This window comes from Urocitellus parryii, chromosome 15, assembly GCF_045843805.1.
Source record: "Urocitellus parryii isolate mUroPar1 chromosome 15, mUroPar1.hap1, whole genome shotgun sequence".
NCBI lineage: Eukaryota > Metazoa > Chordata > Mammalia > Rodentia > Sciuridae > Urocitellus > Urocitellus parryii.
Window position 1 is genome coordinate 42429980 of NC_135545.1, and position 26411 is coordinate 42456390.

General features: G+C 54.7%; 5 protein-coding genes across 7 annotated transcripts; 3 read left to right on the top strand and 2 right to left on the bottom strand.

Annotated features, from left to right (window-relative positions):
- Positions 1-104: 104 nt before the first annotated feature.
- Carmil2 (capping protein regulator and myosin 1 linker 2) lies at positions 105-13560 on the top strand. 2 transcript variants are annotated; one of them, XM_026413240.2, is made up of 39 exons: positions 105-282; positions 519-610; positions 704-754; positions 1670-1732; positions 1857-1981; positions 2096-2187; positions 2392-2462; positions 2578-2651; positions 2791-2866; positions 2946-3034; positions 3134-3228; positions 3304-3390; positions 3471-3583; positions 3687-3764; positions 3890-3966; positions 4050-4154; positions 4330-4399; positions 4537-4618; positions 4707-4803; positions 4887-4944; positions 5081-5253; positions 5430-5592; positions 5672-5773; positions 7381-7509; positions 7595-7708; positions 7868-8028; positions 8119-8206; positions 8361-8513; positions 8631-8697; positions 9138-9373; positions 10158-10258; positions 10338-10701; positions 10780-10902; positions 11924-11960; positions 12326-12397; positions 12521-12742; positions 12893-12973; positions 13282-13359; positions 13447-13560. In XM_026413240.2, the coding sequence occupies exons 1-39, from the start codon at positions 243-245 to the stop codon at positions 13557-13559; spliced, it is 4212 nt and encodes a 1403-aa protein (XP_026269025.2). In that variant the 5' UTR covers positions 105-242; the 3' UTR covers position 13560. The 2 variants fall into 2 exon arrangements, with proteins under 2 accessions (XP_026269025.2, XP_077649478.1); XM_077793352.1 differs by having other exon boundaries at positions 219-282; positions 12926-12973.
- A 49-nt stretch (positions 13561-13609) lies between these two features.
- On the bottom strand, positions 13610-16578 carry Acd (ACD shelterin complex subunit and telomerase recruitment factor). 2 transcript variants are annotated; one of them, XM_026413233.2, is made up of 11 exons: positions 16392-16578; positions 16181-16317; positions 15934-16027; positions 15762-15838; positions 15538-15582; positions 15412-15446; positions 15124-15275; positions 14949-15045; positions 14226-14596; positions 14003-14094; positions 13610-13764 (listed from the first exon to the last, which is right to left on the bottom strand). In XM_026413233.2, the coding sequence occupies exons 1-11, from the start codon at positions 16488-16490 to the stop codon at positions 13686-13688; spliced, it is 1278 nt and encodes a 425-aa protein (XP_026269018.1). In that variant the 5' UTR covers positions 16491-16578; the 3' UTR covers positions 13610-13685. The 2 variants fall into 2 exon arrangements, with proteins under 2 accessions (XP_026269018.1, XP_026269017.1); XM_026413232.1 differs by lacking the exon at positions 15412-15446 and having other exon boundaries at positions 15934-15972.
- A 29-nt stretch (positions 16579-16607) lies between these two features.
- On the top strand, positions 16608-18946 carry Pard6a (par-6 family cell polarity regulator alpha). Its single transcript, XM_026413237.2, has 4 exons — positions 16608-16621; positions 17102-17316; positions 17693-17915; positions 18131-18946. The coding sequence occupies exons 2-4, from the start codon at positions 17254-17256 to the stop codon at positions 18880-18882; spliced, it is 1038 nt and encodes a 345-aa protein (XP_026269022.1). The 5' UTR covers positions 16608-16621; positions 17102-17253; the 3' UTR covers positions 18883-18946.
- Positions 18947-19438: 492 nt separating this feature from the next.
- Positions 19439-23153, bottom strand: Enkd1 (enkurin domain containing 1). Its single transcript, XM_026413236.2, has 7 exons — positions 22910-23153; positions 22626-22820; positions 21790-21962; positions 20380-20505; positions 20105-20268; positions 19871-20007; positions 19439-19781 (listed from the first exon to the last, which is right to left on the bottom strand). Exons 1-7 carry the CDS (start codon positions 23043-23045, stop codon positions 19621-19623), a joined length of 1092 nt encoding a protein of 363 aa, XP_026269021.2. The 5' UTR covers positions 23046-23153; the 3' UTR covers positions 19439-19620.
- Positions 23154-23538: 385 nt separating this feature from the next.
- Positions 23539-25284, top strand: C15H16orf86 (chromosome 15 C16orf86 homolog). The gene is made up of 5 exons (XM_026413239.1): positions 23539-23640; positions 23871-24094; positions 24297-24305; positions 24479-24696; positions 24798-25284. Exons 1-5 carry the CDS (start codon positions 23539-23541, stop codon positions 25199-25201), a joined length of 957 nt encoding a protein of 318 aa, XP_026269024.1. The 3' UTR covers positions 25202-25284.
- Positions 25285-26411: the final 1127 nt, after the last annotated feature.

Genomic DNA, 26411 nt, shown 5'->3' on the forward strand with positions numbered 1-26411 from the left:
GAGTGACAGGACTGGTGGGCAGCTGGAACTCGCCCTCACACCCGACAATCCCCAATCGGGGCAAGCCTCAGCCCGCGGGGAGGGGCCGGGCTGGGGGCGGCTTGGCAGGAAGCGGCGCGTACCTTCCGCTGCGGGAGGAACAGGTGGCTGCAGTGCCGTTTGGGGCCTGCGCTTCCTGTGTGTTCTCCTCCGGCCGCTCTTTCCTGCCCGAGATCGCTGGGTCGCCAGGCTGGCCTGGCCCCATGGCCCAGACCCCCGACGGCATATCTTGTGAGCTGCGAGGTAAGTGCTGGTCCTTCCTGTCCACTGGGCCCAGAAGAGGCAGCGTGGCCCCAAACCAAAGCCACCACCACCACCAGCACCCCAGAGGACTGTGCACCTCCGGAGCGTCCCTGCATCCACTCCACTTCTTGCTGACTGCCTGGTAGATGAGCCCTTAGCGCCCAGCCTGGCTTAAACCATGGGTGCGAGGAGCTTTGACAGCATGACCAAAGTAACCCAGCACTGTCCTTCCACAGGCGAGATCACCAGATTCCTGTGGCCCAAGGAGGCTGAGCTGCTCCTGAAAACCTGGCTACCGCAGGAGAGCGGGGAACGAAGTCATATCCTGGTATGGTGGGAAGGAATAGAACCTGGGAGAGCGCTAGGGCCCAGCAAAAAACTTCTTGCTCTGCCTAGAGAATCAAATTCTGTCTTCCCCCAGGCACTGCTGCGATGGAGGGCCTACCTGCTCCACACCTGCCTCCCACTGAGGGTGAGTCCCAGGGCCTGGCCCCCACCCCACTTTCCCTCCAGAAGCTTCCTTGGCTAGGGGCTGCTTCTGCAGAGTTGTCTTTGCCCTATGGTCTCAGGCTTTCCAGCACTAGGCTCCAAGCAGCAAAAAAAGAGGACAGTCTGTACAAGTTTAGCTCTGGGCTCTAGGCTGCTCAAAAAGCTGGGTTCCTCACAATTCACAATAGCTAGACTGTGGAACCAACCCAGATGCCCTTCAATAGATGAATGGATAAAAAAAATGTGGCATTTATACACCATGGAGTATTACGCAGCACTAAAAAAATGACAAAATCATGGAATTTGCAGGGAAATGGATGGCACTAGAGCAGATTATGCTTAGTGAAGCTAGCCAATCCCTAAAAAACAAATACCAAATGTCTTCTTTGATATAATGAGAGCAACTAAGAACAAAGCAGGGAGGAAGAGCAGGAAGAAAAAATTAACATTAAACAGAGACATGAGGTGGGAGGGAAAGGGAGAGAAAAGGGAAATTGCATGGAAATGGAGGGAGACCCTCATTGTTATACAAAATTACATATAAGAGGTTGTGAGGGGAATGGGAAAATAAACAAGGAGAGAAATGAATTACAGTAGATGGGGTAGAGAGAGAAGATGGGAGGGGAGGGAAGGGGGGATAGTAGAGGATAGGAAAGGTAGCAGAATACAACAGTTACTAATAGGGCATTATGTAAAAATGTGGATGTGTAACTGATGTGATTCTGCAATCTGTATTTGGGGTAAAAATGGGAGTTCATAACCCACTTGAATCTAATGTATGAAATATGATATGTCAAGAGCTTTGTAATGTTTTGAACAACCAATTAAAAAAAAAAAAGCTGGGCTCCCATGAGAGTGAGCTCAGGGCTTGGTCCCAGCTGATCCAAGCACCCCCTAGGTGGACTGTACATTCAGCTACCTGGAAGTCCAGGCCATGGCACTTCAAGAGACACCTCCTCAGGTAAGACGTCTGGTACCACTTGGGCCTGCAGCCTAGTCTTCACTCCCTACACATGGAGTTCTGGAAGGGAAACCTGCTCCCACACGTGGAGCTGGGGCCCAGCAGTCCTACCCTCCCTCCCCAGGCCACCTTTGAGCTGGAATCATTGCCTGAGCTGGTCCTGGAATTTCCTGGTGTAGCTGCCCTGGAACAGATGGCCAAGCATGTGGCTGCAGCCATCAAGAAGGTCTTCCCTCGCTCTACCCTTGGGTGAGTCTGGAAAACTACTGCAAAGGGTCGAATGAGGTCAGCAGGAGATACTCTGGATGGGCACCTCTCAGGGACTAGAAGTCCCTTGCCTCTTCTCCTTTATCCCCTTCCCAGGAAGCTATTCCGGAAGCCCACACCCCCCTCCATACTGGCTCGACTGGAGAGAAGCAGCTCTGCCGAGTCCACTGCACCTGGCAGTCCCTGTGGTGAGGGCCAAGGCAGGGCCACATAGACCTTCCAGTCTCCCCCTACCTATTAGCCTCAGACCCCTGGAGTTGGGGGACTCCCAACTGAACAGAACCACTTGGGTTGGGTCACAACCACCACCCCACCTGGATCTGATCTTCCTCCATCTCTGACCTCTGTCTCTCTCCTTTCCTCTATCATACCCCTGGCACCTACCTCCCCAGGTGGCTTCCTGGAGACCTACGAGGCTCTGTGTGACTACAATGGCTTTCCTTTCCAAGAGGAGATTCAGTGGGTGAGGGTAGAGCCCTCTCTGGGGGCTCTGGAGGCATCTGGTCCTCCAGGTATGCTGAGACCCTCCCTACCCTTTGTGACCTGAAGCTGTTTGTAGACACCTTCTTCCCATCCAGGATGTGGACACCATCTATCATCGTCAGGGTTGCCGCCATTTCAACCTAGGAGACTTCAGCCACCTTGGCAGCCGGTGCGGGGCCTGCTAGGATCAGAAGGGGTGGAGGATTCTAGGAGCCACATTCCCGGGCCTCTGCCTCTCCATGAAGGGGTTGCTGGTCCTAGAATCTAGCCAGAAAGCCCTGAGCTCTGTCTCTGCCTGCTCCCTCCAGGGACTTGGCCTTGAGTGTAGCTGCCCTGTCTTACAACCTATGGTTCCGGTGCCTCTCCTGTGTGGACATGAAGCTGGTGAGGGTGTAGGGCAGGGAGGGGCCAAGGGTGTGGGGATCCAGGTGCAGTCTCCTGAGCCATTATCCTCTGGTATCAGAGCCTCGAGGTCTCAGAACAGATTCTGCACATGATGAGTCAGTCGTCCCACTTGGAAGAGCTGGTGCTGGAGACCTGTGGCCTAAGAGGGTAAGGGGACAGGGTAGGGTTTGGGGAGGGCAATCCAGGACTTGGGACTGGGGGCTAGTGGCCTGGTCTAAGTCTCATGCCTGGGGTCTTGGTCCTCAGAGACTTTGTCCGGCGACTAGCCCAGGCACTGGCAGGACATTCAAGCTCTGGACTTCGGGAAATCAGCTTGGCAGGGAACCTGCTGGATGACAGAGGTATGGCTGAGCCTGGGATAGCCCTGGGGCAAGAGGCTGGAGGAGGTAAGTCTCACAACACTGTCCCATCCCCAGGCATGGCTGCACTCAGCAGACACCTGGAGCATCGTCCGGGAGCCCTGAAGAAACTCAGCCTAGCACAGACAGGACTGACACAGCGAGGTGGATGGGGTGGCCAGTCGGGTGGGAGAAGGGAAGGGGCATTTGCCTAATTGATGGATCACCCCTTTCACCCTCTCCAGGAATGAGGGCTCTGGGCAGGGCACTGGCCATCAATGCCGACTTTGATTCTGCCTTGACCCACTTGGACCTTTCTGGAAATCCTGGGGCCCTGGGCGCCTCTGAAGACAATGGGGTGAGTGACTGTAATCAAGAGATTAGGGTTGCTGCAGGCAGTGGGATATCAGGAAGCACCAGGTAGGTGATCCCTGACTCTCTGGCTGCCATCCTTCCACCAGGGCCTCTATAGTTTCCTGCGTCGTCCTAATGTTCTGACGTTCCTGAATCTTGCAGGCACTGACGCTGCCCTGGACACTGTGAGAGGGTGGTCATGAGGGGATGATTGGTGGGACCTGGTTGCCCAAGCAGGGTAGACTGAAGAGCGGGTGGGGGTGGTCAGGCCATCGTCTTCCAACCTGTAACCAATGTCCCCCTCCCACAGCTCTTTGCAGCGCTGTCCCGAGGCTGCTGCTCCAACCTCAACTACCTCGATGCTTCAAGGAATGTCTTCTCCCGCACGTAAGGGGGACAGGTGGGAGCAGGAAGAGGCTGCTAGGGGCCTCCTTGCCCCTGAAGCTTACTTCTCCTGCTTTCCACCCCAGGAAGTCCCGGGCCGCGCCTGCCGCACTGCAGCTCTTCCTTAGCCGTGCCGGGACACTGCGGCACCTGGGCCTGGCGGGCTGCAAGCTGCCACCTGATGCTCTCAGGTCAGTTTCTCTGCACACCCTCATGTCCTCTTAACCAGTTCTCTGGTGTCTCACCCTGCTCCTAAAGCACCCACAACTTTCCCCACATCTGATCCTGACTTCTTGGTATTCGTTTGATTCCTGGGGCCACCTTTCCCAACTCCAGCTATCCCCTGTGACATCCATCCTTTCCCAGGGCCCTTTTAGATGGCCTGGCACTCAATACGCACATTCATGACCTGCATCTGGACCTCAGCGCTTGTGAGGTGAGCATGCTGCTCTAGGTGTGAGAGGCACAGACATACCAGGAATGGGACTGGGAGAGGGGAAGAATGGGGCTGTTGGCCACCTGTCCTCTCCACTGTGGCCTAAGTGGCCTGAACATCCCACTTTGTACTTCCAGCTGCGCTCGGCTGGTGCCCAGGTGATACAAGACTTAGTGTGTGATGCCAGTGCTGTGAGCTCCTTGGATCTGGCAGATAATGGTGAGGCTGCTGGGGAACACATCCTCTCATCATCCACCCCTCCCTGCCCCCACAGCATCCCCCTGTGTATGACTCTAGTTACCCCCAGGTTTCGGCTCAGACATGGTGACCCTGGTGCTGGCCATTGGGAGGAGCCGATCCTTAAGACATGTGGCGCTTGGAAGGAACTTCAATGTCCGGTGCAAGTGAGCTTCCCTCCCACCTCTGGCTATCCCAGACAGAACCCCACTGCCTTAGGCCCCTGACCAAACAGCATCCCTGTCCACAGGGAGACCCTGGATGACGTCCTGCACCGGATTGTCCAGCTTATGCAGGATGACGACTGTGTGAGTTCACAGGACCTTGCAAGGTCCTCGGGCGATAGACCCCTTTGACCCTTCTTTCTTGCTTCCTCAGACCCTGTGGTCTACTCCCATTGCTAATCACTTAACTCCAATATCAATAGCTTTCTTTTAACCCTAGCCTCTGCAGTCTCTGTCTGTGGCTGAGTCAAGGCTAAAGCTAGGCGCCAGTGTCCTGCTGCGGGCCCTGGGCACCAATCCTAACCTGACATCACTGGATATCAGCGGAAATGCCATGGGGGATACAGGCGCCAAGATGCTGGCCAAGGCACTACGAATCAACACAAGGCTCCGGTGGGCAGGGTCATCTTAGGGGTGGGACCATTAGGGTAGGAGGGTGTGGCAAGGAGCAGAGTGCTGAGCTAAATGGCAGGGTTGAAGGAGCAGACCAGTGGGTGAATGGGCAAGTACTGTGAATTGGGTGTGGCCTTGTGGGGCTCTGCTCCCAACTGAAGTCCAGCCTGGCCCAGGTCTGTGATATGGGACCGGAACCAAACATCTGCTCTGGGCTTGCTGGATGTGGCCCAGGCCCTGGAGCAGAACCACAGCCTGAAGAACATGCCTCTGCCACTGAATGATGTGGCTCAGGCACAGCGTAGCCGCCCGGAACTAACTGCCCGTGCAGTCCACCAGGTGGGGGTTCCCTCCTCCCCTGTGCTTCTCCACATAATGGTTCTGCCCCCTGCCATTTCTAAATATCTCTTTCTCCCAGATCCAAACCTGTCTCTTGAGGAACAACCGGGCAAATCCTGTCTCTTCTGACCATGCATCCTGCCTTCAGCCACTGGGTCTGGTCTCAGATCGCTCAGAACAGGTCAGTGTTGCCTGCCCCAACCTTGAGTAAGCCTCCATAAGTCTGAGGGTATGACTTTCCTGGGGCCAAGGTGCCAGAGTTCTGCTGTCTCAGAAAATTTCCTCTCCTTGGTCTAGGGACAGCCAGCCACTACTGAAATGGGTTTCCAAATAACACCCCTAATTTAAGTATGTAAACAGATTTTCCTATTGAAGACAGGAAGTATTTTAAAAACTTCCCTCACTTCCTGTAGCCTCATCTCTGTTTTTCCACTCAACAGCACTCTCCTCCTTTCTCCACTCACCTCTGTGGCCAAACCCAGCAACTCCATCTCTGGCTTCATCCCTTCACTACTTAGACTTTTCAAGACATCCCCACCTTTGCATTCCCAATCCTAAGCTTCAGACATCTTTTTTTTTTTTTTTTTTTAATGATTTTTTTTTTAAAGAGAGAGTGAGAGAGGAGAGAGAGAGAGAGAGAGAATTTTTAATATTTATTTTTTAGTTCTCGGCGGACACAACATCTTTGTTGGTATGTGGTGCTGAGGATCGAACCTGGGCCGCACGCATGCCAGGCAAGCTCGCTACCGCTTGAGCCAAATCCCCAGCCCTAAGCTTCAGACATCTTGATCCAACATCCTATGGTGGCTGCATGCTACACACATTCAAGTGATCTCATCTCTCCAAAGCCCAATTCTCTAACCTGGGGCCCAATTTCCTTGGTGCCCACTACCACCAAAGTGCTGTGGACAGAGATTTAAGTGTCCTTCCAGATCCATCCAGTTTCCTCCTGGCCACATTGGAGCCCTCACAGTCCTCCTTGGTCCTGACTCTGGACCAGTTCTTAAACATGCACTGCTCAGTTAGGTACAGCAGTGCACCCCTGTAATCCCAGCTTCTTGGGAGGCTGAGGCAGGAAAATGCAAGCTCAAGGCCAGCCCAGGCAACTTGGTGAGACCCTGTCTCAAAATAAAAACCAAAAAATGTCTGGGAATATAGCTCAGTAATAGAACTCTTGCCTGGCATGTGCAAGGCCCTGGGTTCAAGCCTCAGTACAACAACAACAACAACAACAACAAAAACCAAACCAAAGCAGCAACAACAAAATGTACTCCTCACCTCAACATGAGTTATCCCTTGCGGGGCTTGGGTTGTAGTTCAGTGGTAGAGTGATTGCCTAACATGTGCAAGGCCCAGGGTTCGATCCTTAGTACCACATAAAAATAAATAAGTAAAATGAAGGTATTGTGTCCAACTACAACTAAAAAAAGATGAATATTTAGAAAAAAATATCCCTTGCTTCCCCAGTCCCTCCTCCATAACTTCTCACTCTCGTCTCTCCCCCAGCCCCCGACTCACCCATCCATCCATGCTCTGTCTAGGCGGATGGTGGACAGACTGAGCTTCTACAACACAGAATGACTCACAGCTTCTTTCCTTCCTGATCTGGGCACTTAGGAAGCATTGAGTCCCTAAAATGGCCCAAAGGAAGAGACACTGCTCTCTTCCTTAAACAGGATTCCTAAGCAGCTGGCCTGATTGTGTAGTTTTAGAGATCCTGGGAGGGATGTAGGCAGGTCTGGGGGACTGAGAGGGGACTAGGCCTGGACTGATCCCTAATGCCCCCAGGAAGTGAACGAACTGTGTCAGTCGGTGCAGGAGCACATGGAGCTGTTGGGCTGTGGGGCTGGGCCCCAGGGTGAAGCTGCTGTGCACCAAGCTGAGGATGCCATCCAAAACGCCAACTTCTCTCTCAGCGTGAGCACTTCCCTTCCCATTATAAGGACCTTTCTCCTCTTAGTCACATGTCAACTTGTAACTCCTTCTATTCTTTGGTCCTCAGATACTCCCCATTTTGGATGAAGCTGGGAATTCCCCAAGCCATCACTGGCAACTGCAGCAGAAGCTAGAGAGCCTCTTGGGACAGGTGGGCAAACTCTGCCACCAGGACATCCAGGTGAGATGGTACTCCTGCCCCAGCTCTACCTCCATATGCATATCCTCATCCTATAGACCTGACAATGGTATCAATTGAGTCAACGAGGGATTTGTAAGAGTCATAGCCTCAAGCCAAGGGACATAGGTCCTAGCTCATCATACTTGGACCTTTGTCCAGGACTTCACTCAGGCCACACTGGACACAACAAGGAGCCTCTGCCCACAAATGCTGCAGGGACCTGGCTGGAGGGAGCAGTTAGAAGGGGTCCTTGTAGGCTCAAAGAGCCTCCCAGAACTGCTTCCAGAACAGCTGCTGCAAGATATCTTCACTAGGCTCAGGTAAGCAGGGTGGGGCTGAGTTGGGTGGGGCTGATTTGGGTAAGGCTGAGCACAGCCAGCACACTAACCCTCACCCTTTTCTGCCCATAGGGATATGCGGCTATCAGTCACCAGGACCCTGGCAGAGAGCATTGTGACTCAGGCTCTGGCCGGTCTAAGTGCAGCCCGGGATCGGCTGGTGAGGAGTTGTGTACATATTTGCACATGTACACATGCTGTGACCTGGCCATCCACCTAGCAGGGGCTTTGTAATATCCTTTGGGGTCATGTAGTCCAGGGCTACTTCAGAGTTCCCTTAGCACTGTCCATCTCTAAGTTGTCTGATATTACAGGTAGAGAATCTTGCTGAGCAGGCACCAGTAGCAATGCCCCCTGCCCTACCAGCACTGGATGGAGGTGAGTCCTGCTCCCTCAGACCTGGGGAATTGGAATGTCTTTTCTTCCCTGAGGAAGAGAAGGAAGTGGAAGAGGAGGAGGAGGAGAAGGTAAGCAGTCTCAAAATTCAAGGCCTAGAACTCAAATTCTTTCCTTCTTGCTCTGGGATATGGAAACAGTTTTTCTGGAGTTGTGCCCTCAGCCTGAAGTTGTGCCCTCCTCACCAGGATGACTGTCCATCACGAAAATGGCTTGAGCCCAGTCACTGTTTTCACCTGGTTCCCCCTAGACACCGTAAGTCAAGGTCTTGGGGGAGGAGAGTTTACTCAAGCGGGCTGAAACTCACTCCATTAGACCTGGGGACCTGGACACCTTGACGCTCATTCAGTCCTGTTTCCAGTATTTTCTAACTCTTGCCTGGGCCAGGCCAAGACCCTGTGCAACCTGCAAAGCTGAGGTCAGCACGGAGTGAGATTTGAGCAGATCTGGGCCAGAACACCTGCTTCCTAGCCTTCCCTGCCTGTTCCCTACCCCAAGAACATGCGTTCTTGATGATGGTGCGGAGCCGCGCGCTCGGGGCCGCGCTCAGCACCACGGACAGTAGCGGCGGGGGAGGGGCTGGCGGCGTAGCCGGGCCCCTCCCCGCGCCCTGGGCGGGTCCCCCGCCGCCCTAGCGCCTCCGCCGCCACCTCCTCGGACTCCTACTCCTTGCTCTTCTGGTGCTCTCGCCTCAGGTGCTGCTGAGGAAGCAGAGCGGGAGCCCGAGCTGGCAGCTCCTGGGGAAGATGCGGAGCCGCAGGCGGGGCCGTCCGCGCGCGGCTCTCCAAGCCCTGCCGTCCCCGGACCCCCAGCCGGCCCGCTGCCTCGCATGGACCTGCCACCCGCTGGACAACCCCTGCGCCATCCGACTCGGGCCCGGCCACGGCCACGCCGCCAGCACCACCATCGCCCCCCGCCGGGGGGCCCCCAGGTGAGCGCCCTTCCCCCACTCAGGGGCTTTTAGATCTAAGGGTCATAAGTGGCCTGATGGCTCCTCAGGGTAAGGGCTGGCAGGGAGTCGGGTTGTGGGGGCCCAAGGCCACCTGGTCCTCGGTCGCGTCCTGGCTTCTTCCCAGCTACCCGCTACCCCAGGCCATGCCTGAGAGGCCACTGGTGTGTGGGTTTCATGTGGGATGCGCCTCAGAGTGGCCCGCTGCTTGGGTGGATGTGTGAGGGAGGGTGTCCGTCTTGCCCTCTTTCCCCGGGTGTTACTGATAGGTGCTAGGCAGCCGAGCCGCGGGGACAATCCTGCGACTCCTGCGAGACCAGTCAGTATATAACTGGGGAGATGCATGCATGGGCTGGGTACCAGCAGAAGGCAGAAGCTGGCCTGAGCCCCCCCCCCCCCCAGGGTCTGACGCAGCAGCCGGCGCCACTAAGCCGGCAGCAGGCCAGGGTGGGGGTGGGGGTACTGCAGGAACTGTTGGAAACAGTGGGTGCTAAGTAGGAGTATGTGACCCCCGTGGGGTGGGAGGGCTGTAGCCTACTGGTGGCCTGGTGGTTCGGGGAATGAGATACTTGGACAAGAACTGGTGTGGGCTGGGGGGCTGGGGCAGCAGTGAGAGGGAGCACTCCTGCCCAACACTGGACAGTGGAGGGTCTGGTGTCAGCTAAGGCTACCCCAGCTCCTAGTGTTACCAGGGTCAACAGCTACACTGGAGGGAGAAGACACAAGTTCACCCAGTCCTGACCCCCGACCTCATGGTGTCCCCCAGGTGCCTCCAGCCCTACCACAGGAAGGGAATGGGCTCAGTGCCCGCGTGGATGAGGGTGTGGAGGAATTCTTCTCCAAAAGGCTGATCCAGCAGGATCGTCTGTGAGCGAGGGGCATTGCTGAGGGTGGGACGGGGGTGCTGCCTATGGGCTTCTGCACTTACTGCTGGTTATCCCCACAGCTGGGCCCCCGAGGAGGACCTGGCCACTGAGGGGGGTCCCACTCCTGTCCCCCGTACACTTCGAAAGAAGCTGGGCACTCTCTTTGCCTTTAAGAAGCCTCGTTCAACACGGGGTCCCCGGCCTGATCTAGAGACCAGTCCTGGGGCAGCAGCCCGTACCCGGAAAGCCACACTTGGAGATTTGCTGCGGACACCAGCGCGGCCTGGGCGTGGTGAAGATCCTGGTGGGGTTGAGGGAGGCACCAGCAGCCCTGACACTGCCCGCAGGAGCCGGCCTCGCTACACACGGGAGAGCAAGGCCTACTCGATGATACTGCTGCCTGCTGAGGAGGAGGAGGCAACACTGGGTGCCAGACCTGATAAGGTGAGGCCTGGTGACAGGGACAAGGACTCTTCTGGAACTAAGGGCAGTGGGTTCTCTCCTTACTTATCTCTGTCCCAGCGGCGGCCTTTGGAGCGGGGAGACACAGAATTGGCCCCATCCTTTGAACAGCGGGTACAAGTGATGCTGCAGAGGATCGGCGTAAGCCGAGGCAGTGGGGTTGCCGAAGGCAAGAGGAAGCAAGTGAGTTGGGGAGGTCATGAGTGTGAAGTGAGGGGGCAGAAGACATGTGGCAATCTGTGGGTGACATATGTGACCAAGGGGGAGGAGACTTATGACACACACAAATTTAATTATCAGTTCAACTCCCTTCCCTCTCAAAATAGTCTCAGACTTAACTTTATTCCCTTCTGGCTTCTGACCTGGCACAGGATACTGATCTTTTCTAGGACCTAAGAAAGTACTTCCTCTGCAGATCTAACAGAAATCAGACCCTGTTACCTATACTTGAAACAGCCACTGGACTTCCCCTCAAGACCTTGTCCAAACTCCTAATCCTGCTACATGGTCCTATAGGATCTTCTCCACCATAGGCCTCCTCAGGTGTTCCACAGCATGACTCCTCCCTGCTTCACATGCAGTCTCATCATGGGTTACACCAGGTTCCTCCTCAGCCATTCCTGTAGTTCCTTCCTTGGCTGCCTTGCTAATGTCATTTTTTAATCATAGTCCCTATTAAGAACCACAGTCCATCCTGCTGGGTGTAGTAGCCCATGCCTATAATCTCAGCTATTTGGGGAGGCTAAGGCAAGAGGACTCCAAGTTTAAGGCCAACCTGAGCAATTTAGTAAGACCCTGTCTCAAAAGTATAAAAGGCTAGAGGATATAACTCAGTGGTAGAACACTTGTCTAATATGTGTAAAATTCTGGGTTTGAACCCCACCCCCCACCCCCACGTGCACACACTATGTACCATCTACTTAATAGCTTTTCAGGAAGAACATGGTATAAAGTGAGACCCAGCCTCCATTTAGAAATAAAGTGTGACAAGTACCACAGAATTAAGAAATAACATTATGTATCTACAAATATGCATGCATATTTTGATGTGCCAACTACCTGTCATCCCAGACTGTGAGCTCTCAGGGGGCTGGGGGTGGGTTTGCCATGTTCTGTGGCTGGGTGATAAGAATAAGAATGAATAAATGGACAAGGCTAGGGTGAGAGGGGCAGGACTGGGGTTTGACTGTCTTGTTTCCTACAGAGCAAAGATGGTGAGATCAAGAAAGCTGGCTCAGATGGTAAGTGGGAATCTGGGTAAGGTAGTATATTAGGGGCAGGGAGGTATCCTTAGAGATAGTCCCCACCTTACTGGGCACATTGGCACATGCCTATAATCCCAGTGGCTTGGGAGGCTGAAGCAGGAAGATTGAAAATTCAAAGCCAGCCTCAGCAATTTAGTGAGGCCCTTTCTCAAAATAAAATAAATACAAAGGCCTGGGGATGTGGCTCAGTGGTTAAGCATCCCTGGGTTCAATCCCCAGTACCAAAAAAGAAAAGATAGTTGTTACCTCAGTTACTCTTCTGGGGGAGGGGGAGGGACTAGAGTTTTTTCTTTCCCTTGCCCCTAATGCCTGGTGTCTGAGCCCCCAGCCCCAACTTGCAGGTGACATTATGGACAGTTCCACGGAGACCCCTCCCATCTCGATGAAGTCACGCACCCACTCTGTCTCTGCTGGTGAGTAAAGGCCACTCTGAGTTATGGGAGGTGCAGGGACAGGCAAGAGAGGGGGTAAGACCATTGCTCAGACCCATCTCCAGGGCCTGGACCAGGTCTTGGCTGACAACCTTTTCCCTGCAGACCCCTCATGCAGACCTGGCCCAGGGGACCAGGGGCCTGAGTCTGCCACCTGGAAGACACTGGGACAGCAGTTGAATGCAGAGCTCAGAGGACGAGGTTGGGGCCAACAGGATGGTCCAGGACCTCCCTCCCCTTGTCCCAGCCCAAGCCCCTGCAGAGCCAGCCCCTCCCCAGACAGCTTGGGCCTCCCAGAGGACTCTTGCTTGGGCCCCAGGAATGAAGGTAGGCAGGCAAACCATCTCCAACCCTGGGCTGGGGCCTAGGGAGTCCTGGCTGGAAACTTGTCTCCCGTGGAGACCCTGAAGATGGGAGGCAAGGGCTGGAATGGGAGTAACTATTGGGAGCATATCCTGATACCCTGGCCTCCCCCAGATGGCCAGCTGAGGCCGCGGCCTCTCTCGGCAGGGCGACGAGCAGTGTCTGTGCATGAGGACCAGCTCCAGGCCCCTGCTGGTGAGGGACACACCTCCATGTGTGCTTGAGTGCAGGAAATTGGGGAGGCTGGGCTCCTGGGTTTTCTGTGGTCTGGCCCTTGGAGAAATCCAAGAGCCAAAGGCCAGGTGCAAGGGTTTGACAAGCCCTCCTACATCCTGGCTCTGCCTCCCAAAGAACAACCTCTACAAGGGGTAGGACGACACAGGGAACTGGGAAGCTGTGAAGACAGTAGTTTTCTTATTAGAGTGTATGTGCATTCTTGCATGACTGCAGATGGGAAAAATGGCTGGGGATGCACAAAGAGCTAACCTTTCTGTGCTCCTTAGAACGGCCTCTGAGGCTTCAGCGCTCCCCTGTCCTCAAGCGCAGGCCAAAGCTCGAGGCACCCCCATCCCCAAGCCTAGGTAAGAGGGGGCCAGGGTCAGTTGGGAGGGTGGCAGAACTACTTAGCTCAGCCCTGATCCTTTCTTTCTTCCACTCACCCCTTGCAGGATCTGGCCTTGGACCCGAGCCTCTGCTCCCACAGCCCACAGAGCCCTCTAGCCCCAAGAGGAGCCCACCCTCCCCAGCCACAGACCAAAGAGGCGGCGGCCCCAACCCCTGATCCTCTCTTCTCTTGCCGCATGAGATTATTTTATTAAAAAACTTGAAGGAAGCAGACTACATAAGTTTGTCCACACCTAGACACAGACCTGTACATGCATATCCTCTGATGTGCCTGCATGACTCCTCACACTTGAGTTAGCTCAGACTCTGGCTGTGGCTCCATCAAAAAGTACAAGACCCATGCCACAAGTTGGGGAGGGAGCCTGGGAAGAAACCATGGCTACAGGTCAAGGTTGCCTGGAACTGGTGACCATCAGAGTAGGGGCAGGTCTACGGATATAGCCTAGGAGTAGACCATCTGCCTAGCAAGTGTGAGTCCCTGGGTTCTCATCCCTAGCACTGCAATACACAAAAAAACTCAACAACAGAGTAAGTAAATGTGAAAAAAAATCTGGGATAAATAAATAAAATAATAGAGTAAGGGCAGCCCCAGGCACTCACCTGACAGCGTGGACCTGAGCACAGAGGGAGGCACAGGGTAGTTCATACTCATATTGGAAGGTGGAACCATCACGATGCCTCTTTGGGGGGTCCTGAAAGGGGTGTGGTGTTTGGGGGGATCAACAGGACCCCTAATTCCTTCCAAAGCTACGCTTACCCAACTCCCAGCTCTATTCAGGGCCCTCCCCATTCTATTCTTCAATTACAGAGGGGCAATACTCACCCAGACAGGGCAGGGCTCCTGGACTCCCTTGGCTCCAGTCCTTGGAAAAGACCGCTGGTTCTTGTGGGGCAACCCTAGCTCTCTGAACTCCAGGCTAAGTTTCTGGGCCCTGGTCACATGGGCCTGGTATGGACTGGGGTTATGGTCGAGGGGCGAGAGACTGGGAATGCAGCTCAGGAGTGGGGAGTTGGATGTATGACTGGGGTGTGGGGAACTGAAGGGCGGGGATCCAGAGGCTGAGCAGATGGCAGGTAGGGACTGGGAGATGTGCTTCTGTACCAGGTCCGGGGCAGCCAAAGGCAGGGCAGGCAGAAGGCTGATGCTGGCACTGCTTTCCTCCAATGGCATGTGACAGGTTAAGGCAGGAGTTCCTGGGAAGGAAGAGACTCACTATGGGTACAGTCCTCTCAGACCAGCTGAGTGGCCCAAGAGCTCAGCCAGGCCTGCAGGGTCTGTGGTCACCCCATCACTGCTGCAAACTTTTACAGCATCCTGTGCAGTCTGGGAACCTTACTGACAGCAGTGAGTGCTTGTGGCCTGAGCACCATCTCCCCTAAGGAACTGGATGAGGAAGAATTAGAGATCAGGTTCAAAGATGGGTCCTGCAGAGCCAGTTTTGATAGGGACAACTCACAACCAGTCTGGGAGTTCTTGGGATGTGCATCAGCACTGTGGGCCCTGGGTTCTAGAGATTCTTCTTTTGACCTCTCTAGTTCTCCTTACCTTGTACCTTCTGACTTGAGCCCAGAGAGCTTAGAATTTGCTGGTCATTTTCAGGAATGTGCAGCAATAAGCTGGGGACAGAGTATACAGCTTCTCCCTGTGGGATGTGAACTCTTAGCCTGGCCTTTGCCCAATTCCTTACCCTGACATCTCCCAGGGGAAGCCTGACACTAACCATGGCCCTGCAGCGTGAGGCAGCCCAGTGGGTGAGCGGGGGTGCTGTGCAAGGGCCTGCCAGCACTAGGCAGCTCTCAGCTAGATGTACTAGTGCCCCCCGATGCTGCTGGTCCTCCTGCACTTCATCCAAAAGCTGGGACAGTGTTAGGCCTGGGGACAGGAGACCAAATAATCAAAGGGGAGGAAATATAAGGTGGTAGGGGTACTTCCTGAAAATGCACAGTGATGACAGAAAGGAAACTCCATAGGGAATTACTTAGGGTCACTGGGCAATCCCTACTAGTACCTGCATTGGAAGAGGTGGACTCTGAAAGGTGGTCCCTATAAAAAGACAGTAGACAGGCCTCAGGTTCCAGATCTGCCATCCCCTGACCCAGCCACACTTGGCCCCAGAGCACAACCCCAGACTCACTCAAGGCAGTCATACAGCTTTTTCTGCACATCCAAGTCCTGGTTGCTGAGGGAAAGAGGATAATAAGTAGTTAGTGTCACTTGGGGCCCAAGCCCTCTCGACCAAAAGCCTATGCATGTGGTGGAGGTATTTTTTTTCTTTGAGTGCTGGGATTGTCAGGATCTTACACATTGTAAGCACTGTGTTACTAAGCTACACCACCAGCCCTTGGAGGCATCACTTACCAACCAGTAACCAGTACCCGAGGCTGCTCAGTGGGCAGCAGGCTGAACCGGTCCACTTGGAGGTAGAACTCTGCAGGCTGAAGGAAGTGAGTTGGGGGTAAAAGTCTCAGGCTCAGAAGTTGTTATGAGAAGCCAGGCTCAGTTATCCTCCCATCCTGCCCTTGCCACTCACCGTGCAGCCCTCGGCGACCTGGATGCGGACCCCGCAGACCTGCAGTAGCAGTAGCCGACCCTCAGCTCCACAGAATCCGAACTCTTTTTCCTCCCTGGGGCGAGCGCGACCCTCAAAGACCAGCCCTTAGGAATACAAGCCCCATCCGCCTGGGACTCGCCTTCTCCGCTGGAGAGCCCACCCACCTCGGGTATCTTGCTCTCGGGTTGGGCTCAGACCTCCCTGAGCCCGGCGGTGTCTCTCTCACCAGTCCGAGGTGTCCAGGGCCTCGCGCGTCACCAGGCACCGGACACTGTGGGTCCCGTCCGACACAAGCAGCATAGCCCCGGCGTCAGGGGCAACAGGCGCGTGGGATGGGCCTGGGGTCTCTGCGTCCTGCAATACCTGACGGCAGCGACCCGCGTCAATACCACTACCTCGGTTCCCACCCGGGCTCTGGGCCTTGACTAGGGGCTCACCTTGAGCAGCTGTCCGGCTCGTGGACTTGAAAGTGTTTCTGACCCCAGGATCAGCTCTCGAATCCAGGGCCGCAGGACCAGGTTCCCCAAGCCCGCCATTCCTGCAGCAGAACCTAGTAGAAGGCGGCTGACCGGTGTTTCCCGCGGACACCGTAGCCCCGCCTCTCATCGGAAGAGGAAGAGGTTGGGCGGGTCCTAAAACCGAGGCCCCGCCCACGTGCGCGCCGCGCGTGAGTAGTAGAGCATCTTGTTTGGAAAATTGTGTGCAGCTCTCTGCTGCATGGGCTGCATCCTGGTCCAGATATTCTTATCGGAACATCTCTCTGAGGAACAATCTGGCCTTGGGCCGTTCCTTACGACACCGGGAAGGAAGGGGCCAAAGGCTGGCTCGCAGGCAGAGTGATCTGGGCCTGAAGCTGCTGAGATCTGAGGGTGGTGGCTTGAGTGAGTTGGCTCGAAGCCACTTAGCCGTGTGACCCGGAGGGGCTTAGCAGAAGTTTATTATGACTCAGTTTCCTCATATACAAAATGCTTAGTCTTGTAAGTCCAGTGGAAATAAAAGTACACAGCGCTCAATAAATGTCACTTCCCTCTTTATCCTCTCGGATTGGCCAAGTCCGTCCCCTCAGACTCTTCCGGACGTGCGAACCCTAGCGTAATGACGTAGGAGCAGAGGAAGAATGTTCTCCACCCACATCTCTGTTTCCTAGGAGACGTGGACTCCGCGTTCCTCTGTGTCGCTGCCCCCTTGACGTCATGGTCCGGATGGGAGGGCGGGGCGGCGCGGGCGGGCCAGCCGGGCTGTGCACCTGCGCCTCCGCGGGCTGCCTGGGGCACTGTCCCTGGTCCGCCCGGTCCCGCAATGGCCAGGCCGCAGAGGACTCCGGCGCGCAGTCCTGACAGCATCGTCGAGGTGAAGAGCAAAGTAAGGGCGCCTTCGGCCCCGGCTCCGGCCCCGGCCCTAGGCACTCCCAATTCTCTCCTTCTCCCCTTTCCTGCTCCTTGGTCCCATCACTTCTGTCCTTCATCCTCCACGTCCCATTCTTTTTTTCTGCTTGTTTTTCCTTATCCATCCTCCTTCCTTCCACTGCCAGCCTCCAGAGTCCCTCTCTGGTTTTGGTACGTGGAGGGCGGGGACAAGACCTTGGACAGCGTCCCTTATACTGGAACTGAGGTGTGGGCTCAATGCTGTAGCTTTTGCAGCAGCCCTTTTTTACCCCTACTTCTGCCAGACTTAGATCTGTGTGAAAAAGAGACCTGTCCTAACCAGTCTTCTCTCCCCCGCCACCACCCGCCTCCAGTTCGACGCTGAGTTCCGACGCTTTGCGCTGCCCCGCGCTTCCGTGAGCGGCTTCCAGGAGTTTTCTCGGTTGCTGCGTGCAGTGCACCAGATCCCAGGCCTGGACGTGCTGCTTGGCTATACGGATGCTCACGGCGACCTACTGCCCCTCACCAACGACGACAGCCTGCACCGGGCCCTGGCCAGCGGGCCCCCGCCGCTGCGCCTACTGGTGCAGAAGCGGGGTGAGGAGAATGGGGTACAGTGGGCAGCCTTGGTGGGGTAGGGTGACCAGGCAGGTCTACAAGGGTTAGTCCATACCCAGAGCACTCAGTCTTCACCTTCTGCAGTCCTTGCCCTTGGCCTGACCTCCAAGTGGTAGGAAATAGCTACATTGCTCCCTGTAAAGGGCCCAAGTAGGAGAGCAGCATCTCTGATCTCAGCACCCCCTCTCCTGCAGCAGAAGCTGACTCCAGCGGCCTGGCATTTGCCTCCAACTCTCTGCAGCGGCGCAGGAAAGGGCTTCTACTGCGACCAGTGGCACCCCTGCGCACCCGGCCACCCCTGCTAATCAGCCTGCCCCAAGATTTCCGCCAGGTTTCCTCAGTCATAGATGTGGACCTACTGCCTGAGACCCACCGACGGGTTCGACTGCACAAGCATGGTTCAGACCGCCCTCTGGGCTTTTACATTCGAGATGGCATGAGTGTGCGTGTGGCTCCCCAAGGCCTGGAGCGGGTTCCAGGCATATTCATCTCCCGCCTGGTACGTGGGGGCCTGGCTGAGAGTACAGGGCTGCTGGCAGTTAGTGATGAGATCCTTGAGGTCAATGGTATTGAGGTGGCTGGGAAGACCTTGGACCAAGTGACGGACATGATGGTTGCCAACAGCCATAACCTCATTGTCACTGTCAAGCCGGCCAACCAGCGCAATAATGTGGTGCGAGGGGCATCTGGGAGGCTAACACGGCCTCCCTCTGCAGGGCCTGGGCCTGCTGAGCCCGACAGTGATGATGACAGCAGTGACCTGGTCATTGAGAACCGACCGCCTCTTTGTTCCAATGGGCTGTCTCAGCCACCATGCTGGGACCTGCACCCCGGCTGCCTACTTCCTGGTGTCCGAAACTCTCTGCCCTCCCTGGATGGCCAGGAACAGGCCAGCTCTGGCTGGGGGAGTAGCATACGAGGAGATGGTAGCGGCTTCAGCCTCTGACAGGCAAGGATGCAGCCCTTTTCTATTCTAGGCTGCTGGGACATGGTAGGGACATCCTGGTTGGGGCGGGGGTTAGCTTGCTTGTTCCATTGGGCCCTCTCAGCCTGAGGAACATTAAAAGTTTTCTACAAACACAGACATGGTCCTTCTGTGTCCCAGTCCCAGCCTCCTCTCCAATCCCATAAGCCTACCTTCTACTCTGGATATGAAACAGGAATGATAGGGGCAGTGGAAAGACCTTCCTATGGTTAGGCAGAAGGAAGGTCATGGGGCTTTGCATTTCTGAAGTAAGGAAAGCTTCTATGGACCAAACATTATTGGACATGCCTATAATTCCAGTGACTCAGGAGGATGAGGCAGGAGGATGGCAAGTTGAAGGCCAGATTGGGCAACTTAGTGAGATGCTCTCTCAAAATAAAATAAAAAGGGATGTTGATATAGTTCAGTGATAGAGCACTTGCCTAGCACCTTGGGTTCAATCCCCAGTCCTCCCTCCAAACAAAACTCTTATGGAAACAAACCCCACTGTGTACAAAAGGTTTAATTTTGTCAAAAGGGTTTAAAGGCTGGGATGGCCCTTCTACAACCACAGATAGCTGGGAAGAATACTCTGGGTATATTGCCTGCCCAGAAAGCTCCTCTTTTTGGACCTCTGCTGTATAACCGGGCCTGTTGCCTCTTGCAGCCATGTGGCAATCCTCAGTGTGGATCTTCCTGCCACTGCTCCAACAAAGGGGCTCAGGCATCCATCTTCACGAAGACTTTGGGCCGGGAAAAGATCTTGATGGCCTCTTCTACCTGCACCAGCTTCCGGTCCAGCTCAACACGGTGGCCTTGGGCTCTCAGCGAGTCTGCCCCGGCAGGTAGCAGTACTAGCTCACGCAGCAGCTGGCTCTGGCCTACAGGGGCCCAGGAACAGTGAGTACTGGGCAGAGATGCATGGTTCCCAGTGGGCTCCCCATCCTGCCCCGCTTGCCCAAGTACTCACTCTGGAGCAGACTATTCAGTGTTTCCAGCCGCTGGTTCTCAGGCATGCAGGTATGACCAGGGGGCATGTCAGGGTCTGGCTGGCTATGCTGGCGGGCTTCAGCCTCCCGCCGCCACATATCCCTGCGCTCCAACAAGCTGTAAATACACAGGCCTAGGGTTGAGGAAACCAAGACAATTGACTCCCACCCTCCATAGATGCCCCTCACCCAGGGTGTTGGACACTGAGACCTACTAACGAGGCACATGGCCCTTCTGTGTTGCGTTGTAGTGCTCCTGGGCTTGACGTTGCTGCTCCAGCACCTGTGCCAGGGCCTGCAGTGAGCGGGAATGGCGCCGGGGGGCCCTCTTGGCAGCTTGGGCATTGTGACTAATGAAATCCACACTCAGGCCTGATCCCTGTAGGACATGGCAAGAATGGTGGGGGTTAATAGCATTGTGTTGTACTTTTGTATCCCCACCCACAGGATTCCTGCCCAACCACCTCCTAGCTCCCACATATCCTCTCACCTTAGCTTTGGTTCCTGGTGGGGTTAGCTGGAGACTGGGGACACGGGGTGGTGGGAGCCCAGGGCCACAGCGGGAGTGTGCCCGCAGGAAGTGGGCATGCTCTGTTGCAGAGGCGGGGTCAGGCTCCTGCAGGGCAGGACATAGCAGAGGAATCAGTTAGGCTGATATCAGGATCTCAAACCACAAGGGCATGCCTCTAGCCTTCTGGCCTTTCAGGATTTTTCTCTCCCCATCCCTATAGGGCCTCTTCTTCTTTTTTTTTTTTTTTTTTTTTTTTTGAGAGAGAGAGAGAGAGAATTTTTTTAATATTTATTTTTAGTTCTCGGTGGACACAACATCTTTATTTGTATGTGATGCTGAGGATCGAAACCAGGCTGCATGCATATCAGGCGAGCGGGCTACCACTTGAGCCACATTCCTAGCCCAGAGCCTTTTCTTTCTTAAAGGACCACTTCTTATTAGCATTTAAACATGGGGGTCTCTTCTACATTTAAGGAAACAAACTATATTTCATTCTAATTCGGTTCAGCTAGCACTTTTTTTCTCCCTCTCAGTTCAGCTAGCACTTTTTTCTCCCTCCTAGCCAAGCTTCAGCCCCCCAAGGTCATTGAGGGCTGGCTTCCAAGCCCTCAAATCCAGGGGGCCACTTCCTTGGTCTCATTGTTCTCAACCTGCTCATCAATAACTCCTGGATCTCATGCCTGAGATCCAGACCTGAGCATCCATCTGCTTCCTGGACACACTCCCACCCCCTGGGAGTCCCACAGATGCCTGAGCTTCAGTATATCCTTATGTGACCTTGTCTTTTCTCTCAGTTCTCCTCCTTCTTAGAGGAATGGTGCCTACCCAATACAGGGGCCACCATACCCCAGTCCCAGCCCCTGCCCTCCCTCCTATCCTCAGATAAATGTTGAAAGACCAGGGGGTATAGCTTAGTGGTAAAATACATGCTTAGCATGAATGAGACCCTGGGTTTGATTCTCAACACAACCACATGGCACACATTCGCACACACACAAAAACATTGGAAAGTAGCTTAGGTGGTCCTTTCAGATGTGGGTTCAGCTGACTTCTTGGCTTAAACTCATACTTTTGCCCCTCACAGTGAACTGTACCCAGGATCCCCACTGCTCACCCTCTAGTCTCAGAACATCTACCTGTAAAGTTCTCTTTCCATGGAATGTCCTCTCCCACACTTCCCTTGCCTAATTCCTACTGGACCCTCATGATTAGCCCAGCCATTACCACTTCTGCAGAGACCCCAGATATGCCTGCAGCAGTACCAGCTGTCCCTTAATACTTTGTTATCTTAATTCTCTGTGATTTCTTCCCTTCCCATAACTCAGATCACGGTATAATTTTGCCTGCTGGCCAACAAAGACAATATTTCTGGCTCCCTAAAACAGATACCTGCAGCTGGGCCTTGAGTCGGGACTCCACCTTGTCATACTTGGGTGACCGCCACAGTGCCTTCAGGGGCCTGAGCTGGCCCTGCTCCCGGCTGTGCTCTTGCTCTCGGAAGCGCTTCTGTATCTCTCTGATCCGCCTCAGATTTTCCTTCTCATGGTCTTTAGGGTCCTTCCCTGGAGAAAATATGCTGCCATGCTCTGCTCCATGTATAGCCCATGCAACCCAACTTAAACTAGATCTTAGTATAGGCCCATACCCTGCCTCCTGCACAAAGATATCCCTGGCTCTCCTGTCTGGGTTAGACCCCACACACATATTCCATAGCATCAACTTATGCCTTTCCTTCCTAACATAGTACATATCTCTTTGTTATTTTTTACATTTTTAACTTGTTATTGTTTTGTGACATCAAACCTGAGGTCTTGTACATGCTAGGCAAACACTCTACTACTGAGCTACATCCCCACCCCAGTTTTTTACATTTTTATAGTGAAGTATACCATTAATCATCTCACATATTACACTCATCTCTTGTTTATTGCCTCCCACCTTAACTTTATGATGACCCACACTTGTCCTTGATTTTGTTTTCCTAGTATCTATATGAATCCTGTTTCAAAGTGTTTCATTGATGCATGAATGCATGAAGCTAGGACTTCCTGGGACTATCTCATTCAGTCCACTCCTGCGAGGAGGTAGTTCATTTCCTACTCCTTTTATATTGGGGAAACAGATCTACAGGGGCAAAGCCAGCGTCCAGATCAGGGAAGAAGGAGCAGCTCCTTTAGATCTCCACTTTTGATCTCCAACTGCTGCTCTTTCTGGCTGGGACTTACTCTTGGGAGAAGCTCCTGGACAGAGGGAGATGTCTCCCAGTTGCAGCAGCACATCCCCCATGCCTCGTTGGCTACGCTCCAGGATTTCTCGGGCTCCGGGCCTGATGCGGGGGCCACGGGGAGGGGCAGCGTCCAAATCAGGTTCCGATGTCAGCAGGTCCAGCTTCAAAGCGGTTTCCTCGAGGCGTCCTTGGGCTAGGAGATGGGACCGGGTGGAGTGCGGGGCTCAGTTATGGGGTGGGGAATTCGCCCCACCGCGGCACGCTCTGCACGCTCCAACTCACCCGAGGCGGGTCGCCGGTAGTAGTCAGGGCAGAGCGTAGGATCTGGGGGAATGGGCCCCGAAATGCGGGACGGGCCTTCGCACATGCTGCGGTCGACGCCCTGCAACGGTGCACCGAGGCCTGCCACGCTGCGCATCTCCCGCCGGAACCCCTTTCCCTACCCCGGTGCTTCCTCCTTCAACCCAGACCCTGCAGCCAGGCCGTGCTTTCCACTTCCAATCACTCCCCCAGCTCCCTCCGCGGTCCTGGCCCGGCCTACCCTTGCTGCCTTTGCGACCCCGATTTTAGCCCACTTCTTTGCGGGTTCGCTGTCCCTCTCCGCACGCCCCCCGCGGGGACTCACTTGATCAGTTTTGCCGCCAGCTTCTGCAACCTGACGGGAGTTGCTGTTGCCAGGCAACAAATAGCTTTCCATCTCTGAGGTCAGGGGTCAATGATCTGGCGATAAGCCTTCTGGGGCTTGTAGTTCCAGCCGAATGGGCCGAACAGCCTTCAGTCCCATTGGGAGCTAGGCTAGGCTCTAGCCGCCTGGCGGGTTCCTCAGTCAACACAGGGTCCACCAGTCCAGCCCCTGGGCGCCCGCTCTCCTACCGCAGCAACCGTCGAGAATGCTCTGACCCATCGAAGCCATGGCCTCAGGGGCCGAGAGGAAGCCAGGGGCCCCAGAGGGGACAATCGCAGGGCTGGTCCAGGTTGTGGAGGCACCAGTTAATCATGCTCAGAGCCCTGAGGTGATGGTCCTGATGATCTGGCCATCAGCCTTCAAACATTTGGCCACGGTGCTCTGAGGGCGGAACTTTGAGTGATCTGACCCCCTAACTGCCAGTTCAGGCCTTACAGCGGAGGGGCCCGGGCTGGTGCCCTTTCTCTGGTGTTTGGGGGCTGATGTTGGGCATCGAATGGCTGATTCCTACATCTTTTGTTTGGCCATGGCAACTAATTACCTATGTGTTGCCTCTAGTGCTCAGTGATGGGAAACCAGTGCCCAGTGCCAGCTTATGAGGCCTGCAGTACCCAGGGTGAAGACGTGTGTCCAACAGGACACTGCAGAGAGCCAGAGCTCCAGGAGGAGGGGATCAAGCTGGAGGAAGAAGTGCTTGAGGCAGAGGCAGGAGACGAGAGAGGCCCCAGGCTTGGGGCCTCCATCGTGGGGCCCAGTCATGGACTGAAGAGGAAACCTATCAAGTGAGGAGGTTTTTCAGAGGGAAGGAACTGCAGGGATGGGGTTGAGCCTCAAACTTACCCCTGGAGAATTCCTAAATCCTGTACGGCTGTGGGGCAGATCCTTGTCCCCTGCCACTATCATCACTCTGCCTATTCTGTTCCTCAAGAGCTCTGGCATAGGGAGCACCAGCACCAAGAGAGATGGAACCTCCATGTCTTGAAGGGGAATGAGGTCACATAAGTGCTGGGACCCTATTGGGCCTGGGATTTCATTGACCAAGAAAGGGATAGCTTTATAGTCCTGGATTGGTGGGATAGGCGGGGCTAGTCCCTAGGCTCAAGGCAAAGGAGCCAGAGGCTGAAGGCTGCCTCTCAGGCCTCTTGTTCCCAACTTTAGTCTCCCAGCCTCCCAGGACCTAGCTACCATGCCCATCCTAGGACTGAAGCTGAGCTGCCACCAGGGATGCTGCTGCAGAGAGAGGAGCTGGAGGGCTGTCAGAATGAACCCTCACCATCTGCCAAACAGCACAAAAAAGCCAAGAAACGCAAAAGTCTGGGGGCTCCCATGCTTCCAGCTATAGCCAGCACTGTGTCTGCACCCCCAGAGACCCTGGGGCTGGAGCGTGAGTGGCAGTCCTTGGGCTTTCCCTTCTTTCCCTGCTTGCTGGAGCTGACATTGCACAGCCTGGCGCTCCAGCCCCTGTCCTGCCCCGGGTCCTTGCAGGAAAAGCTCAGCGCCTCCGGCCATTGTACCAGTATATCAACTATTGCAACCCTGAGCTGAACCAGGCAGGGGAGGAAGACAGGGAGGCTGAGGTAGAGCCTGAGTCAGAGTTGGCCCTGGTTCCTGAGGAGGCAGGTGTGGAGCAGCTGCAGGCCTTGCTCCCTGTGGCAGGTGAGCTGGGCTTAGGTCTCCCTTTGCCCTATTCCAATGTGTTAGTTCCCCCCACTCATGCCTTGGCTCCCCTGGGAGAGGAGGCTGGAGTGGAGCTTGGGGTTTTGCCCAGCTTGGGGATGAGTCGCCACCTCAAGGCAGAGGTGGATAAGTCAACCCAGGTGGATATCGACAAGATGCTGAGTGTCTGCACTGCTCCCCTTGTGCCCCCACTCTCCCCTCAGTACAAGTGACTTCACCCACTGGGTGTTCCCATTCTCCAGGCCTGACCCAGGGCTGTAGCCTGAGGGCTAGATGGAGGGGGGAATTTGGCCCCTGTTCCCATTTGAGAACTTGGAAAATAAACATTTTTCCTTTTCTAAGACCAATTCCCCAAATATGATGCTTGAACTGGGGAAAGAAAGAGGCTGTGAAGAAGGGTGAAGGACTCACCTGTGCAGAGTTTGAAGTTGGGCCAGTCATCTGGATTACCAGGGGCCATGTCATCTGACAAATGAGATTCCTGGGTACCATCCTAGGCCTGAATAAGAAGTGGGTTTGGGCAGGCAAAGGGCCCAGTTCTGTGTATTTAAGTCTCCCCAGGTGAATCAGGGTCAGGTAGGCTAATGGTGGGGAATGAAGAGGGAATGGGGAAGGAACCTGAGGCCGAGAAAAGGTCATGCAGATGGGCATGGTGGCACACATTGGTGGTCCCAGAGGCGTGGGAGGCTGAGGCAGGATTGCAAGTTCAAAGCCATTCACAGCAACTTTGTGAGGCTCTGAGGAACTTAGTGAGACCTTGTCTCAAAAAATAAAAAGGACTGAGGATGTGGCTTAATGGTAAAGTACCCCGGATTTAATCCCCAGTATCCCCTCCCCACAAAAAAAGGTCATGAGAAGCAGGCATTTGGCCCTGCTATCTCTCAGGGAAGGGCCTGTGTTTAGCCTGACCTCAAGGGGACCAACACATGGTATTCCTGGGTGGAAAGGTTCATTTACCTGCCCTAAGTGGCAGCTTTGAAATATTTTCCACCATTACCACAGCTGGATCTATGCAGTGACCCTGCCTCACACTTCTGCATCTTGATGGTGTCACTGTCCTTCTAGCACCTTTCTCCTCTTGCCCCAGCTGCCTTGAAACTTCCCAGTGTCTCTAACTCCCTGGTCAGCCACACCTTTTCTTACTTTCACTCTCTGCACATGGGGTTTTCCTGCTAAGAAGTCTTTATTCCCTAACCCATCCGTCTGGCTAGTGCACACATGATCCTTGACAATTTGGGTACCCTCTTTCTGCTGAGCCAGGCAGCAGGCAATGTTGCTTTGCATTGTATACTATTGAAACTGTGGAATATAACTGTCTTTGCAACTGAACTGGGAATTCCCCAAAGACACACATCAATGAATCATATCCACCTATCAGACAACCCCCATAGAAGGTACCAAAGATGGGGAGACCATTGAGGG

What these genes read in the sequence shown, in the direction of transcription:
- Pard6a (XM_026413237.2), top strand. Translation starts at nt 17,254, where the DNA reads ATGGCCAGGCCGCAGAGGACTCCGGCGCGCAGTCCTGACAGCATCGTC. An exon ending in TCGTCGAGGTGAAGAGCAAA is followed by an intron (nt 17,317 to 17,692) that starts GTAAGGGCGCCT and finishes ACCCGCCTCCAG; the next exon opens with TTCGACGCTGAGTTCCGACG. An exon ending in CCTACTGGTGCAGAAGCGGG is followed by an intron (nt 17,916 to 18,130) that starts GTGAGGAGAATG and finishes CCTCTCCTGCAG; the next exon opens with CAGAAGCTGACTCCAGCGGC.
- Acd (XM_026413233.2), bottom strand. Translation starts at nt 16,490, where the DNA reads ATGGCGGGCTTGGGGAACCTGGTCCTGCGGCCCTGGATTCGAGAGCTG. An exon ending in CGGGTACTGGTTACTGGTTG is followed by an intron (nt 15,583 to 15,761) that starts GTAAGTGATGCC and finishes TCTTTCCCTCAG; the next exon opens with CAACCAGGACTTGGATGTGC. An exon ending in GCTCAGGTCCACGCTGTCAG is followed by an intron (nt 13,765 to 14,002) that starts GTGAGTGCCTGG and finishes GTTTCTTCCCAG; the next exon opens with GCTCCCTCCCCAACTTGTGG.
- Enkd1 (XM_026413236.2), bottom strand. Translation starts at nt 23,045, where the DNA reads ATGCGCAGCGTGGCAGGCCTCGGTGCACCGTTGCAGGGCGTCGACCGC. An exon ending in TCCAGGAGCTTCTCCCAAGA is followed by an intron (nt 21,963 to 22,625) that starts GTAAGTCCCAGC and finishes TATTTTCTCCAG; the next exon opens with GGAAGGACCCTAAAGACCAT. An exon ending in ACTGAATAGTCTGCTCCAGA is followed by an intron (nt 19,782 to 19,870) that starts GTGAGTACTTGG and finishes GGGCCCCTGTAG; the next exon opens with GCCAGAGCCAGCTGCTGCGT.
- C15H16orf86 (XM_026413239.1), top strand. Translation starts at nt 23,539, where the DNA reads ATGGCCTCAGGGGCCGAGAGGAAGCCAGGGGCCCCAGAGGGGACAATC. An exon ending in ATCATGCTCAGAGCCCTGAG is followed by an intron (nt 23,641 to 23,870) that starts GTGATGGTCCTG and finishes TGTTGCCTCTAG; the next exon opens with TGCTCAGTGATGGGAAACCA. An exon ending in AGAGACCCTGGGGCTGGAGC is followed by an intron (nt 24,697 to 24,797) that starts GTGAGTGGCAGT and finishes GGGTCCTTGCAG; the next exon opens with GAAAAGCTCAGCGCCTCCGG.
- Carmil2 (XM_026413240.2), top strand. Translation starts at nt 243, where the DNA reads ATGGCCCAGACCCCCGACGGCATATCTTGTGAGCTGCGAG. An exon ending in AGGAATGTCTTCTCCCGCAC is followed by an intron (nt 3,967 to 4,049) that starts GTAAGGGGGACA and finishes TTTCCACCCCAG; the next exon opens with GAAGTCCCGGGCCGCGCCTG. An exon ending in CGAATCAACACAAGGCTCCG is followed by an intron (nt 5,254 to 5,429) that starts GTGGGCAGGGTC and finishes AGCCTGGCCCAG; the next exon opens with GTCTGTGATATGGGACCGGA.